Source organism: Neolamprologus multifasciatus, chromosome 6 (assembly GCF_963576455.1).
Source record: "Neolamprologus multifasciatus chromosome 6, fNeoMul1.2, whole genome shotgun sequence".
Classification (NCBI taxonomy): Eukaryota; Metazoa; Chordata; class Actinopteri; order Cichliformes; family Cichlidae; genus Neolamprologus; species Neolamprologus multifasciatus.
The window spans coordinates 30,698,737-30,712,311 of NC_140444.1; the positions used below are offsets into that span (position 1 = coordinate 30,698,737).

The following is a 13,575-nucleotide window of genomic DNA, read 5'->3' on the forward strand; positions in this document are numbered from 1 at the left end:
TAACTGCAAGCACAGGTACTACTTAAGGACTCAAGGCCCTCATGATAGCCTCATGGAGTCTGCTGTTCATGTTCTTAAAATAATTGTATCTCACTATTTAACCCTCCCTATACCAAAAAAGTCAAAGACTAATTGATCACTAGCAAATGTGAGGACCTCTGTAAAAGTATTCAGGGGTGTATCTACACTGAGAAAGATCATTCACAAAAGGAGCGTTTAAGAGAGTCTTTTGTTTCAGACTCTATAAACATGCTAAATGAGTCCCAATGTTAAAGTTCATGACAGTACAGACTGTTCAGATCCAAATTTGCATCTGACCCACGAAAGACTTCTGGAAAAATGTCCTTTGAACAGATTAGAGCAGAGTGGAGATGTGCGGCTATAATGCACAGCATTATGCTTTTAGAAAACCAAACACTGTCAAGCACAGTGGTGGAGGTGTGATGATTTGGGCTTGTTTTGCAGTCACTGAGTCGACCATAAACTCCTCTGCATACCAAAGTATTCTAGAGCCAAATATGCTGTACAACAGCTAAAGCTTGACCCAAACAGGCTCAAGCAACAGGACAATGATCACAAACACAGCAACAACTCTACATCTGAAAAAGAAAAGACTCAAGCTGTTGCAATGGCCCAGAGTCCAAACCTCAGCCGTATTGAAATGTTGTGGTGGGAACAATGCATAACATAAAAAATGTCCCAAAAACCTCAATGAACTGAAGCAATGTGATTAAAAAAACAAAACAAAAAAACAAAAGTAAATCCTTCACAACAAATGAAAAATTAATAGTCATAAAATGAACAATGACTTCAAATTATTGCTGCTAAAGGTGGTTCTACAAGAACTACCCAATGATGGCATGTGCTCAGTTTTTCACATGCTGCTTCTGCATTTTCTCTTTGTTTAATAATAACAGTGTAATTTTTAAATTTTTTGTCATGTCAGGTAATATTCACCTATATTTTATTTATTTTTTTTTTATAAAGCTCAGAAGTGAAAGAGGGTTCATGATAACAAAAGGTCACTCTGCTACAAGATTTCACTTTAAAAGGGCTGAAGGTACTTCACACATCAGTCAACCCTGTGATGTCACAGGATTATAGAAGCAGAAGCATTATTTCACTGCCTGTTATTCTATATAACAGCATTATAAATGTCAGTTATCACACTAGTGTAGTGGAGTAAATAAATACTCAATAATATAAAAATAAAGGGAAGTAGAAGTACTTCAGAATGTGATTTCAAAATGTTTACCCTAGAATTTTTGTAAGCCATCTTTCATAAACAAAAACATTTTGAAAAGTAGTTAAATTAAATGATTTAATTACACAAGTCTTACATCATTTATAAAACAGAAAAGAATATAATAAAAGAATATATTATGTCACAATCAAAAAGCTGTTAACTGCCAGGAGAACAACTGAGCAGAAACTCTGTATTAAATTTAAATATATTTATCTATCGGTCTTTGGGGTATTTATTTATTGAAGTTTTCATCTTCATCTTTTACATCTGCCCTTGAAGTTGTAACACTTGTGACTGTACATCTGTGGACCAGTTCATTAGAATTTCTTCAGTAAAGTACCTTGATATTTGCATGGAAATATCAAGGTACTTCCCATCCATGTGTGAGCACAGCAACAGGTGTAAGGTCTCACATTACTGCATAACACAGTGTGAGTGCATAAAATTCTCAGCACCTTTTTCTAATATTTCGAGTATTAATTGGCATTCAGTTTATTTTAAAGGTGGCAGAATCACCATGTGTGAGATCAACATTCAGGCCAACCAGTCCAGCAGCAGCTGTTTTCTTCAGGCTTCCATCAGTTAGCGAGGTGACTGTGAGGTGATGTAGTGGCGGGTAGTTTGGTCGTTAATCTGTTTCGTTTGAAAGCAGCAGAAGTTTCTGGAATCGATGGCTGATCTCTGCAGAGCCCAGAGACACCATCATCTCAGCAACACTGGGACCTTGCTGCAGGTCAGAGGGGAAGAGAGGATCAGGGGTCAGAAAAGTTGACACAATCAACCCAGCCAGCATCCTGTGTGAAACACAATCAAGAAACAGCTTCCTCTTTCTTCATGCCTGCCCTCACCAAGTAAGCAGGCCCAACGTGGCGACTAAGTAGACGACTGTTTGTCATTACCGCCACCTTTCAAAAACGGTATTGTGGAGTTCAGTTGAGTTCATTTCACATAAGGAAATGAACATATGGCACGTGCTATGAGTATTTTTCTGATTTCAGCAGCTAGACATGATTGAATCTGCTGATCTGCAGTTTGACAAACACAATTTTAGAAATGAGACTACAGAAACGAAAGTGATCTTTAAAAATGACCGATGGACATCATTTTAAGTTCCTCGTATTATGCTACTTATCTGTAACTACTCTAAAGCACATGGTGTTCTTAAGGACGAGCAAACGTGACCTCTAAAGTAAAGATCAAAACAACAAACGCTGATCTTTGCTTGATTAATTTAACCACAGACCTCACAACCTCATTAACATGCAGGTGTGTGTGTGTGTCTCTACTTCTGCCAAATATGGGCATCTATATGAAACCTTTCAGATAGGAAGAGTCAGGCCGGCAGCTACAATAAGACACGTGCAGAATAAAAGCTCTTGGAGGAAAGAACATATAATTGTTATATTTATTATGAAATTATTAAGCTTTTTTAAAATATGTTTGTTATTTTTTTAACTGCTATAACAGAAATCTTGTATCTACAACTCTTCATTAAAGACTGCAGTCTGTATCTGACGCTGGAAAAAAAAACAAAACAGTATTACATCATTGCAGGAACTTCCATTAACAAAGTCTTGTGATCAGTATGGGAACTGGATGACTTTGCAAGAAAAGGTCAAAACATCAATTAAATGTAGTTGGGGTCAGAGTTGAACTGTCGCCACTGAATTAATGACCACCTCTGCTTCAAGAATGACTTTAGCCACTAATAACTTTTGAGTGAAAACTAGCAGCAATGAAACCACACTTGTGGACTTCTATTTTAACTACTACAAATACTTATTGACTTTTTAGAACCCATTGGGAGACAAGTTTGAGAAAAGACGAGCACTATAGTAATTCAGAACTAGCTTTACTTCACAGATTTTGCACATTTCCGTGTGTTCTTTTTCAGACAAGCTGCAGCGCACATTACCCCTACACCTGACTCATTTTTAAACTTGTGGTTTCCAGTTCTGACAGAGTTCAACTCAAATGGCGACAAGTGATATTTGATAAAACGTCTGCAGCTCATTTAGAAGGTGATAGGACTTTATTTATACACTGCTTAAAAAATTAAAAGGAACACTTTGAAAACACATAATGACTATAGACTGGGTAACATTTTAGGAATGAAAGATGGCACATTGTTTGTTGGAAATGAAAATTATCACCTTACAGATCATTGAATTCAATTACACACAAGAAATCAAAGTGTAAAAAATAATGCAGCAGGCTACTCCATTCTGCTTAAATTGCATTGTAGCAACTCAGAAGGACACTCAGTAGTTTGTTTGGCCCCCACGTGCTGCTATGCATGGCTGACAATGTCGGCGGACGCTCCTAAAGATTGAAGTTGATATCCTTATGGCGATCTCCTCCCAGATCTGGACCTTGTTCATTTGAGCTCCTGGACAGTCTGGTAGCTTAGATTGGAGCCAAACATAATGTCCCAAAGGTGCTCTGTTGGATTTACTTCAGGTGAATGTGGAGACCAGTGGTATTCGTTCCTTTATCCTCCAGAAACTGCCTACATACATTCACTACATGAGGCCAGCGTAGGGTCTGAGTGGCTCCAAGGATTTCATTCCGATACTTAACGGAAGGGGTGCTGTTGCTTAGCCTATAGAGGTGTGTGTGTCCCTCTATGGATATGCCTCGCCAGACCATCACTGACCCACCACCAAACCAGTCAGGCTGAACGATGTTACAGGTAGGGCTGGGCTATATCATACCGTTCACGGTAATACCGGTGTAATTTTGGGCAACGATAGGAAAATGAAATATCACAATAGAATATGGGTAAAACGCGCATGCGCAGTGCTTATGTTTACATAAGCACATGGCGGCGACGCAGAATGAGAAGAGCAAAAGTGGATCGTTAAATGAAACTGATGAACCAGAATTGGTTTGTAAAATGCTGCAACTTCAGTGGTGTGGAACTGGTTTAGCTTTCGTCCGTCAGATACACAACAAAGCACTATTTTTGATAGAGCATGCTAGCGGGCCGTCGTTATTACAGTGTTGTTTGGAAAATACGACACACTTAAAATCAATCCTTTGATTTTTCTGAAAATCGACAGTGCCCCTTATAATCCAATGGGCCTTATGTATGAATTCTGGTTGTGTTTACTGACCTCAAAACGATTTTATGTCGTACACGGCACTCGAAAATCTGTCAAATGTTTTAGTACGACTTTGCTAAGCTACGAAGCCGCACCGCTTGATGGATTGTCGGAGCATTACGGCTATCGTAGGCAGGAGCCTCGCGGAGTGATACGTACTGTGCTTCAACATAATATTACCGTATTGTGTGTTTATAACCTCTTTTTAAGTTTTGTGGATATTATACATGGTTATGCTGAGGATATGTTGGTCAATTTCCACTGGAAATGCCTTTTGGTTAAACTGTCAGCAAGGAATTTGCACTGTTACATTTATATATAACTTTAGTGCACATAAAAAACAGCTGCTTGTTTAAGTGAAAACACATTGATGGGATTTTTTGCACTAATAAAGTTGTGGAGTTGTAAAGTATTTTGTCTAGTGTCAATTATATCGTCAGTTATATTGTTATCGCAAATTTTCAAATGTATATTGTGAAAAATATTTTTGGTCATATCGCCCTGATCTAGTTACAGGCAGCATAATTTCCTCCACGGCGTCCCCAGACCCTTTCACGTCTGTCCAATGCTCTCATCTATTAAAAGCAGTTCTAATACTCTATGGTAAATGCCAAACATGCTTTACAGTGCTCAGCAGTGAGAACAGGGCTCACTAAAAGATGTTGGGCCCTCGGCCACCCTCAAGAAGTCAGTTTGTGATTGTTTGGTTCGAGACATTCACACCAGTGGCCTGCTGGAGATCATTTTATAGCTCAGATATTAGAAGATATGATATTAGAAGTGACACTGACCCTAGCCAAATGCAAAACTAGTCAAAAAGAAGCCAGAAAAGATGAGGAGGGAAAAATGTCAGTGTCCTCCACCTGTAAAACCATTCCCGTTTTGAAGCTTGTCTCATTGTTGCCTCTCTAGTGAACCTGTTGTTCAGCTGAAACTGATTAACAACCCCCACTGCTACTTAAGAAGAACTGACTTGATCTTGTACTCTGATTAAAAAGTGTTCCTTTATATTTTAAGCAGTGTATATATTTGTTTTTGCTTTGCAACCACATATGCAGGTAGTGTATAAGATGAAAAACAGAGTTCGCACTATCTGTCATGAAAACACTCTACAGGACGAGGCTGGGTACCTGCTGACCGCTGAGAACCAGACGTAACAGCTTCATCACCTCCCTGTACTTGGTGGCTTTAACCTGCTTAGCCACAGCTTTCAAGTCTTTACCGAGTCGATCCACCGAAAGCTCATCGCTTTGCTCTTCTATCAGCCTAAAAGCACAAATTCAATTGTTTAAAGTCACATTGAGAGACTGAAACTGTAAAATGAAAGATGAATGAAACAGGCTGTACACACTTCAGCACTAATGAAGCAATGTGCTGGCCCTCTCCAGTGAGTGATGCCACCTCCTGGCTGGAAAAGGAAGGACGCACCCACAAGTAAGAGTAAGTGGGACTTACAAGCTCCTTCAGGAAGGATATGTGACCCTGTTAAAGAGAGAAGAGGATTGTTTCCATAATAGTGCACACTGTTTGGACATCACACTAGAAGCCACACCAGTGTAGGACAGTATTTAACTACAGATCAACAACTGACAACAGCTGGTTTCATATCCTCAACATACCAGAAATCAAATGATAGGAATACACACAAATGCACTACAGTCACTATAAGGTCTATACAATTTAAATATTCACTAAAAAGGCCAAGAACCTTTTAATTAGCAGAGGAAAACAGAGTTAAACCAGAGTAAAGTCATGGTTACCTTACGGAGACGCAGAACCCGCCTGATGTAATCCTCGTGCAGCACATCCTTATCCTGGATCTGTTCTGCGTAGGCCTGATAGATTTGCTCCCGCAGATCTTGTATCAGCAAATCACACTGCTGCTCATCTTCAATTCGCTGCTGCAGGTGAAGTCTGTCATAATCACAGAGAGTTTCATTTACCTCTTAAAACGAATATGTATTTATACATTCCTTTTCATCTCTTCTTTTTAATAAGACTTCCTCATGTTCCACATAAAAACAGACACTTTGGATTAACAACAAGGTGACATTTTGTTTGTTTTGTTCTTGAGTTAAGCAAAGATCCATTGAGCTTCACTGTGATGCGCTCGATTCAGACATTTCAAACTCTAGACAGCTTAAACTAAAGCAATCAGCAGGAATGAATTCCAGTAGAAAGAAATCTACACTGCGTTAAAATTGCAGTTGGAAACATTTATGCATCACCAGAGGAAGTCTGAATTAGGCTGTTCTGTATCTTGAATTGCTCATTAAAGGCAAAAGTTTTTTGTTGGGACATTTGTTGGCAATAAAATGAAAAGAAAAAAAAAAAGCACTGGGTTTTAGACGACTCCTTTCAGTCTGTGTCTCATGGTCTCACACTGGCCAAACTAACAGTACTGAAGCCTCAAAGCCGGTCTTCATGAACAGGCTCATGTTCACTGCAGTAAAAATATGAAAACAACTGTATAAGAACCAGTCCAGGATGCCGCATCTTTAATTATCAAAGATCAAGAACTTGGCAAGTATGAAAAATCTGCACTGATGCACTCTCAGAGTACCGAGTACATAGTTCTGTGGCTCATTCAGTCAGTATCATGTGAAAGTAAGAGTGACTCACGTCTGTATGATAGAACGCGATCACTTCAACAGACTAAAGAATGAACAGACATAATGCATCTTTCGTCTTTTGCTTTAAAAAATGAAATAAGGCCTAAATAAACAGAACGTAGGCAATAAAACCAGGACGTATAAGCTTAAAGTGAAGTTCTGACTCACCTGTTGAACTCTGGCAGCTTCTCGAGGTCTAACAAAGCAGAGTGAGTCGTGATCTTTGAAGGGTTAAACTCAGAAATCAGTTCATCTATCCTTCTTCCCATTCGATTAGCTATATGGAAACACAAGACGTTGGACTTTGACATAATGATCACTGTTTATAGTCACAGTTTTGCAGAGTCTCCCATCACTCACTGTTGAATCCAGATCCACAGTTGGTTGTTGTATCCAACAGAGCCTCTGGCAGGACTCCGTCTCTCTTGAATGTTTCGATGAATATGTCCCCCTGCCTCTTTGACAGTTTACTGCCGTCTTTGTTCATCAGCAGCGGCAGATGTCCGAACGTGGGCGGCTGCCATCCAAGAGCCCGGTACATGAGGAGATGTTTGGAGGTGGAGATCAGCCACTCTGAACCCCGCAGGACATGGCTGACCTTCATGTAATGATCATCTACAATGTTGGCGAGGTGATAGGTGGGGAAACCATCTGCTTTTATCACCACGGGATCCCCCTCCACCTAAAAGAAAATGACAGAGGATGTGTTTAAAAGCGGGAGGAGCCAGAAGAAATCTGGCAGATAGACTGAAAACTAAAGGCAGGTTTTTGCATTCAGGTACCACTGTTAACAGCTCATTATATGGACTACGCTTGTTTTAAAAGCACAGTTACAATCTGAACCTCAAGAAATTTTAAATTTATTTCAATCAAGCAAGAATATTTATAGTCAAACATTAACAACAAAAACGTTAGCTTTATTAGACATGGTTACACGTTTAGCATGAAGCCCAGTGAAAAGCCCAACCTGTGCAACCTCATGCCAATTCCATCCAAAGATCAGATCCTGAAAAGGCTCAACGCCCTCTTCCAGACGAAACCTGATCACATATGAGGCTCCCTGAGCCAGCTTCTCCTGGACCTGGTCGGCCCGCAGGTGACGACACCTGTTGTCATACCTGGAGAGATGCAAACATTGTCAGAACCTTGACAAACGAAAGCACTGAGCGCAACTCCCCCCGAAGGCCAAGGGCTTCACTAAAACCTTAATGTTTTATGATATTTTTAATACAACATACTGACGTCAGCCTGCTTTAAAACCTGTCCGATCTTTGACCTACGACCTTGAAGCCTTACAAAAGAAAATGTATTATCTCTTTATTATTTTTACCCACATGATTGGAGCAGAATTGTCTGAAATCTTTGGCTTCTACAAGCTGTAAAAAACAAACAAACTAGATTTTAAGATATATTCATGCAGTGTTTGATTGTGTGAAACTTTATGGTGTTGTTGTGTCGTCGTAGCGTGGCGTCTTACTGAAAAAATAAAAGGTTTGCTGTCAGTTTTCTCCTGACCCTTTCATATCATATATTTCTTGAATTTTTTCAGGGCCAACTTTGACCTTGGCACTAACGATGAAGGTCAAGGTTAAATCCTTAGCCAACATGTTACTCAGGTCCCCCATGGCCTAGTATATTGCTGTGAAGTGTACTGTCTGAAGTTTGAAGATGATACATTAAAAAAAAAAAAAAAAAAAGTGGGTAATATAAAGTTTTTTACTGATTTGGGTTCTGAATTACCTTGGGGTCTGCCCCGACCTTAATGCCTCTTTTTTGAGCAGCTCCAGTCTCTGAGAGCTGCAGAAACAGTAGTAAGCGTGATCACTGTCAACAAGCTGCCGGGCTGTCTGATTGTAGAGGTCGAGTCTCTGAGACTGCAGGTATGGACCTGTCGGGCCACCTCGACGTGGACTTTCATCTGGAGGTATACCTGTGTGAAAGATTCAGCTTAGATGGTAGCAACAACTTAGCCAAACGCTTTTAAAGTCAATCCCCGGTATTTGTGGGGGTTAGGGACCACACCTGCCCTCAAAACCTTGAGACCCCCTCTAAAAACGCTTAGAACTGCCTATTTTAATTTTCCCGGGATCTTTGTGTTTGTAATTTCCATAATAAATCAGCGAATAATTTGGAATTAAATCCATGAACTGCGAATAGACGGGGATCGACTCTATTAGGATTTAATGCAGTGATTGCATTGATCCATTTACCCAGTGTTATTCAGCAGATCAACCCCTGAGAAAAGACACTTTAGGGTGTCTAAAAAATGTGATCAACCAAGATCAATTTTCAACACAGTTTTAAACAGAACGCAGTTAGCAGTTCTGTAAGAACTGTTTAATGCGCTTGAGTTTTTCAACAATATTCAAAATTCAGCCAGTAGTTTCTGTGTAAGCATCAGATCAACTGATCCCTCCTTCTGTGTTCATCATCAGCCATTACCTCATATTAATAAAACCCTCAAGAAAGCACAGTGTGCTTTTCACTGAGCCGAACCCAAAAAGCAGATCTAAAGACAACTTTTAACAAACCGACGTCACTTTGAAAAACAAAGAAATGGAGAACCACGGCCCATATTTGTGTCAGACTTTGTGTTTTTCAAGAGACATCTTAGAGATATCTCGTATTATATAAATGTTCGATATATGTACAGACTGATAAATAAAAGGAAATGTTTACTTATTTCTTATGTTGTTATCTTAGGTTCATTTTCTATGTACTGATGAAAGTAGATTCTTCACTAGGGAGCCACATTAGATGGAAAAGATGAAGTGGTCATGATTGTGTACAAAGAGCTACGTATTACAGAGTCAATCCTTCTGGACTAGTGTCTCTTACCAGCCCACTCTAACATGTCCTCTATGGACTCTGCTGCTCCTGGTACCAGTCTGCTCTGATCCGTGTCCTCCAGCCGTAGGATGAATACACCTCCATACTTCTTTGCAAATATGTAATTGTAGAGAGCAGTTCGAAGTCCGCCGAGGTGTAGGAAGCCTGCAGAACAAAGCATTAAATCGTTACAGCATCCGATTGCAGTTTTGGAGGTTGTGTGTGTGAGAGAGAGCCAGCACACACACAGCACCAAACACTAAAAATGAACCAGAAAATGCATCATTAATGTTACATGTGAAACTACTCTCTTTCACAAGAAAAACCCTAATTGTTATCAATCTTGTGACTTACATCAGACAAAACTTGCAGCTGCACTCACGCTTTGTGCTGAACAAAACTATCTGACATAAGCTGAAGCAAAAAACACGCAAAGTCTACGCTGCACCATATTCATGCTTCTTTGCACGAATGCCAGCAAACACCATGTAACATGTATTATTGCCTATTATTGCCTTGTCTAGGTTTGCAGTGCAAACACTTCACACACACGCACACGTCATTTTTGCCAGAGTCACTGTCAACCTACATTTTTAACACATGGAAATAAATAAAAATACTGAAGTCAGTTTAAGTGGAAAATTACATTCATATATACATATTTTTGTCCTCCACAGTACCAAGCACTGTATACAAATGGAAAAATACTCAGACTGCATATCATATAAATAAATTCTAATGAATACTCCTTTATTTATGTCAGTAATCACTGATATATCCCATGTGTAGCATTTAGTAAATAGAAAATTGTGTTTTTATTGAAAAGAATAGCTGCAGCATGTTTTAAATAACCTGATATTAAAAATGCAAAAGCTACTGAATATATGGCAGTTATAACCAGGACTATTGTTGATTAAGATTTAACTCTAAAATGATGTATATAGATGTATATGTATGTATATGTTGTACATACACAACTCTAGATCAACACTAAAACTAAAAACAGCAGACTTCTCTACCTCTTTCAGTCACTGCCCATTGACATACATGAAAAACAATTCAGATTATGGAACAAAATCCTTTCCAAGTTTATATGGAACGGTCACAGACTGAGAATCAAATTCGAAACACTACAGATAAGAAAGGATAAGGAGGGTTTGGCACTTCCAAACCTTTAGGCATACTTTCATGCTGCACAAATCAGGTATATATATATATATATATATATATATATATATATATATATATATATATATATATATATATATATTTGTTGGTGTGACAATGATTATGAAGCCAAATGGAAGAATTTAGAAAAATCAGTACAAGGAAGAGAAATTCAAAGCCTTATGGGAGACAGAAGAAGCAATGAGTGTAATTAAACAGCTGAATTAAGTCACTCAGTTTACACTTAAAATATGGTTTAATCTGGTACAAAAATACAAACTGGAAAAAGAGCTCAGACTGCTTCGATGGACAGCTTATGATAAGGGTTCTATTGGTTCTATGATAATATAATGGATTAACAGCAATTTGTACACTAATTAAAGATGGGAATTTTATGAACTTCCAGGAGATTAAACAAAATATGATCTAAGCAATCAAGATCACGATAGATATTTGCAGATTAGGGACTTTTTAATAAAGAAGTAAAACGTAGTGTAAATCTGGATAAAAATTCAATAATCAAAACCATAGCTGAAGCCTACAATGCAAAAAAAAAATTAGAATAATCTCTACAATTTACGAGCATATAATGGAGGCAAGAGGGTGTACAACAATGTATGTAAAACTGTGGCACAGAGAGTTGGGAGTGAACATATCTGATGAGGAATGGTCACAAATTTGGAAAACACAGCAGGCAACAACATCATCATCACGTGTTTGGAGATTGCATTGCTGGACAAATGTAATTAGATTTTTTATATCACCCCAAATTAGGAACAAACACACTTCATTCACACTCTCATGTGTTCTGGTTCTGTCCCAAGATCGCAAAATTTTGGGAAGATGTTCATTTAGTTATAGGTAAAATTCTGGGTTATGCTGTATCTAAGTCTTGTACATTATTATATCTTGGTGTCATTACGGGAAATGTGTTGAAAGAAGATAGAAACATATTGAAAATTATGCTTGCAGTCGGTAAAAAGGCAATCACAAGGAAATGGTACAAGACAGACCCACCATCTCAGGATGAATGGATCAATATTATAGACGAAATACAAATTATGGAACAACTGACTTACAAAATAAGGACTCAGGAAGATCAATACCATCGAAAGGGGGAGAAATGGACTGATTACATAAACTCGACAGGATAAAGACCATCACATTAATAATGAGAAACGATCAAATTGTAATAATAATAATAATAATAATAATAATAATAATTTATTTTATTATTTTATATTTTTATGTTCTGTTTTGTTGTTACACTCTATCTCCCTGTATAATGTTTAAAGAAAACAATAAAAAGAAAGTATCAAAAAACAGCCATGGGTGCAATCAGACCACAAGTTAGACGAACAAAACCGAAGCATAAAAATATCCATCTAAAACGATTTTGGGGGCTGTTGACAGTTTATTTTCTCCATAATTCTTTCAACTAAATTTACCGTGACACATGAGTGCGACACATGTTTACAGCCAGGTCGTGCAGGATACCGAAGGACCTTACCTGTGGGACTGGGGGCAAACCTGACCCTCACCTCCCCCTGCACCGTTGAGCAGCACCTGTCGCCTGCTGCACGCAGCTGGAGCTCCGTCTGTTTGTTTCCGTCCGGCGTGAGGCAGCGAAACCCCCGGCGGACCTCCAAACTGTGCAGAAAAGACCGCGTACAGGTTTTAAACCACCGCGACATGATTACAGGTCACGAGAACACGAGCAGCATCCTCCGGGGTTTTTCACGCTTTCCCTCGCGCGCTGACCCGGCCGCGGTTAGGCACAGTTAGCCACGAATGTTGCTAAAACCGCAGTAAGCACAAAAACAGCAACACACTAACAACAGTAGCAAAAAGACAAAGTTTGTCCACACATGTGCAAATGCTCAACCGTGTTTATTACGTAGGTTACGTTCTTCTTCGTCGAAACTAAACCGGAAACGAATCCTTCAGACGTAAACCTGCTTACCGCCGCCTGTCGGAGGAGCGCTCGCTTCTTCCTTTAGGTTTCCTGGTGGCAGCACTGCCCTCTACAGCTGACTCTGTGTATAATTCAATATCGTTTCATTTGGATGCCAAACGAAATAAGAGCCGGTAGCTTTTATACTTGAGATAATATTTCTTTTATCCCGTGCATCCAGGTTGTTTGGTTGTCTTATTCTACTGATGTCAGACTCATTTTACATGGTGGGTCACTTTAATATTAACTTGGCCCAAATTGTATGAAATAAACACGTAAAATCAGAGAAAAAGTTCTGGTAGGTCAATTTTTGTTAATCACCAGAAAATGTCCTACTTTATTTGCACATTTATTTATTTTACTGTGGATGTATTGTTAGAAAATAATAATAAAAATAAATAAATAAAAATGAAAACAAAAATCTATCTATATTAGATAATGAAAAAACAGGAACATTTCTGTCATTTAATTAAATCTACTGTATAACTTTACTTCTGGTGTAATATGAATGGCTGTAAGGGATTCCTTTATCAGGACAAGCTGTAAAGATTATGAAAATATATGTGAATGTGTAAAATTGATTCCCGCCTTTACATTTTCCAAAGCTGTCGTCTGGGTCAGATTGAAGTGTTTTCTGGGCGATTCTGAAAGGTCAAATGCACT

At 38.7% G+C, this 13,575-nt stretch overlaps 1 protein-coding gene across 1 annotated transcript; it reads right to left on the bottom strand.

Annotated features, from left to right (window-relative positions):
- Positions 1-1,250: 1,250 nt before the first annotated feature.
- On the bottom strand, positions 1,251-12,899 carry ears2 (glutamyl-tRNA synthetase 2, mitochondrial). Its single transcript, XM_085162277.1, has 10 exons — positions 12,469-12,899; positions 9,801-9,956; positions 8,703-8,892; positions 7,930-8,080; positions 7,323-7,644; positions 7,131-7,239; positions 6,111-6,264; positions 5,702-5,832; positions 5,481-5,616; positions 1,251-1,973 (listed from the first exon to the last, which is right to left on the bottom strand). Exons 1-10 carry the CDS (start codon positions 12,650-12,652, stop codon positions 1,875-1,877), a joined length of 1,632 nt encoding a protein of 543 aa, XP_085018403.1. The 5' UTR covers positions 12,653-12,899; the 3' UTR covers positions 1,251-1,874.
- Positions 12,900-13,575: the final 676 nt, after the last annotated feature.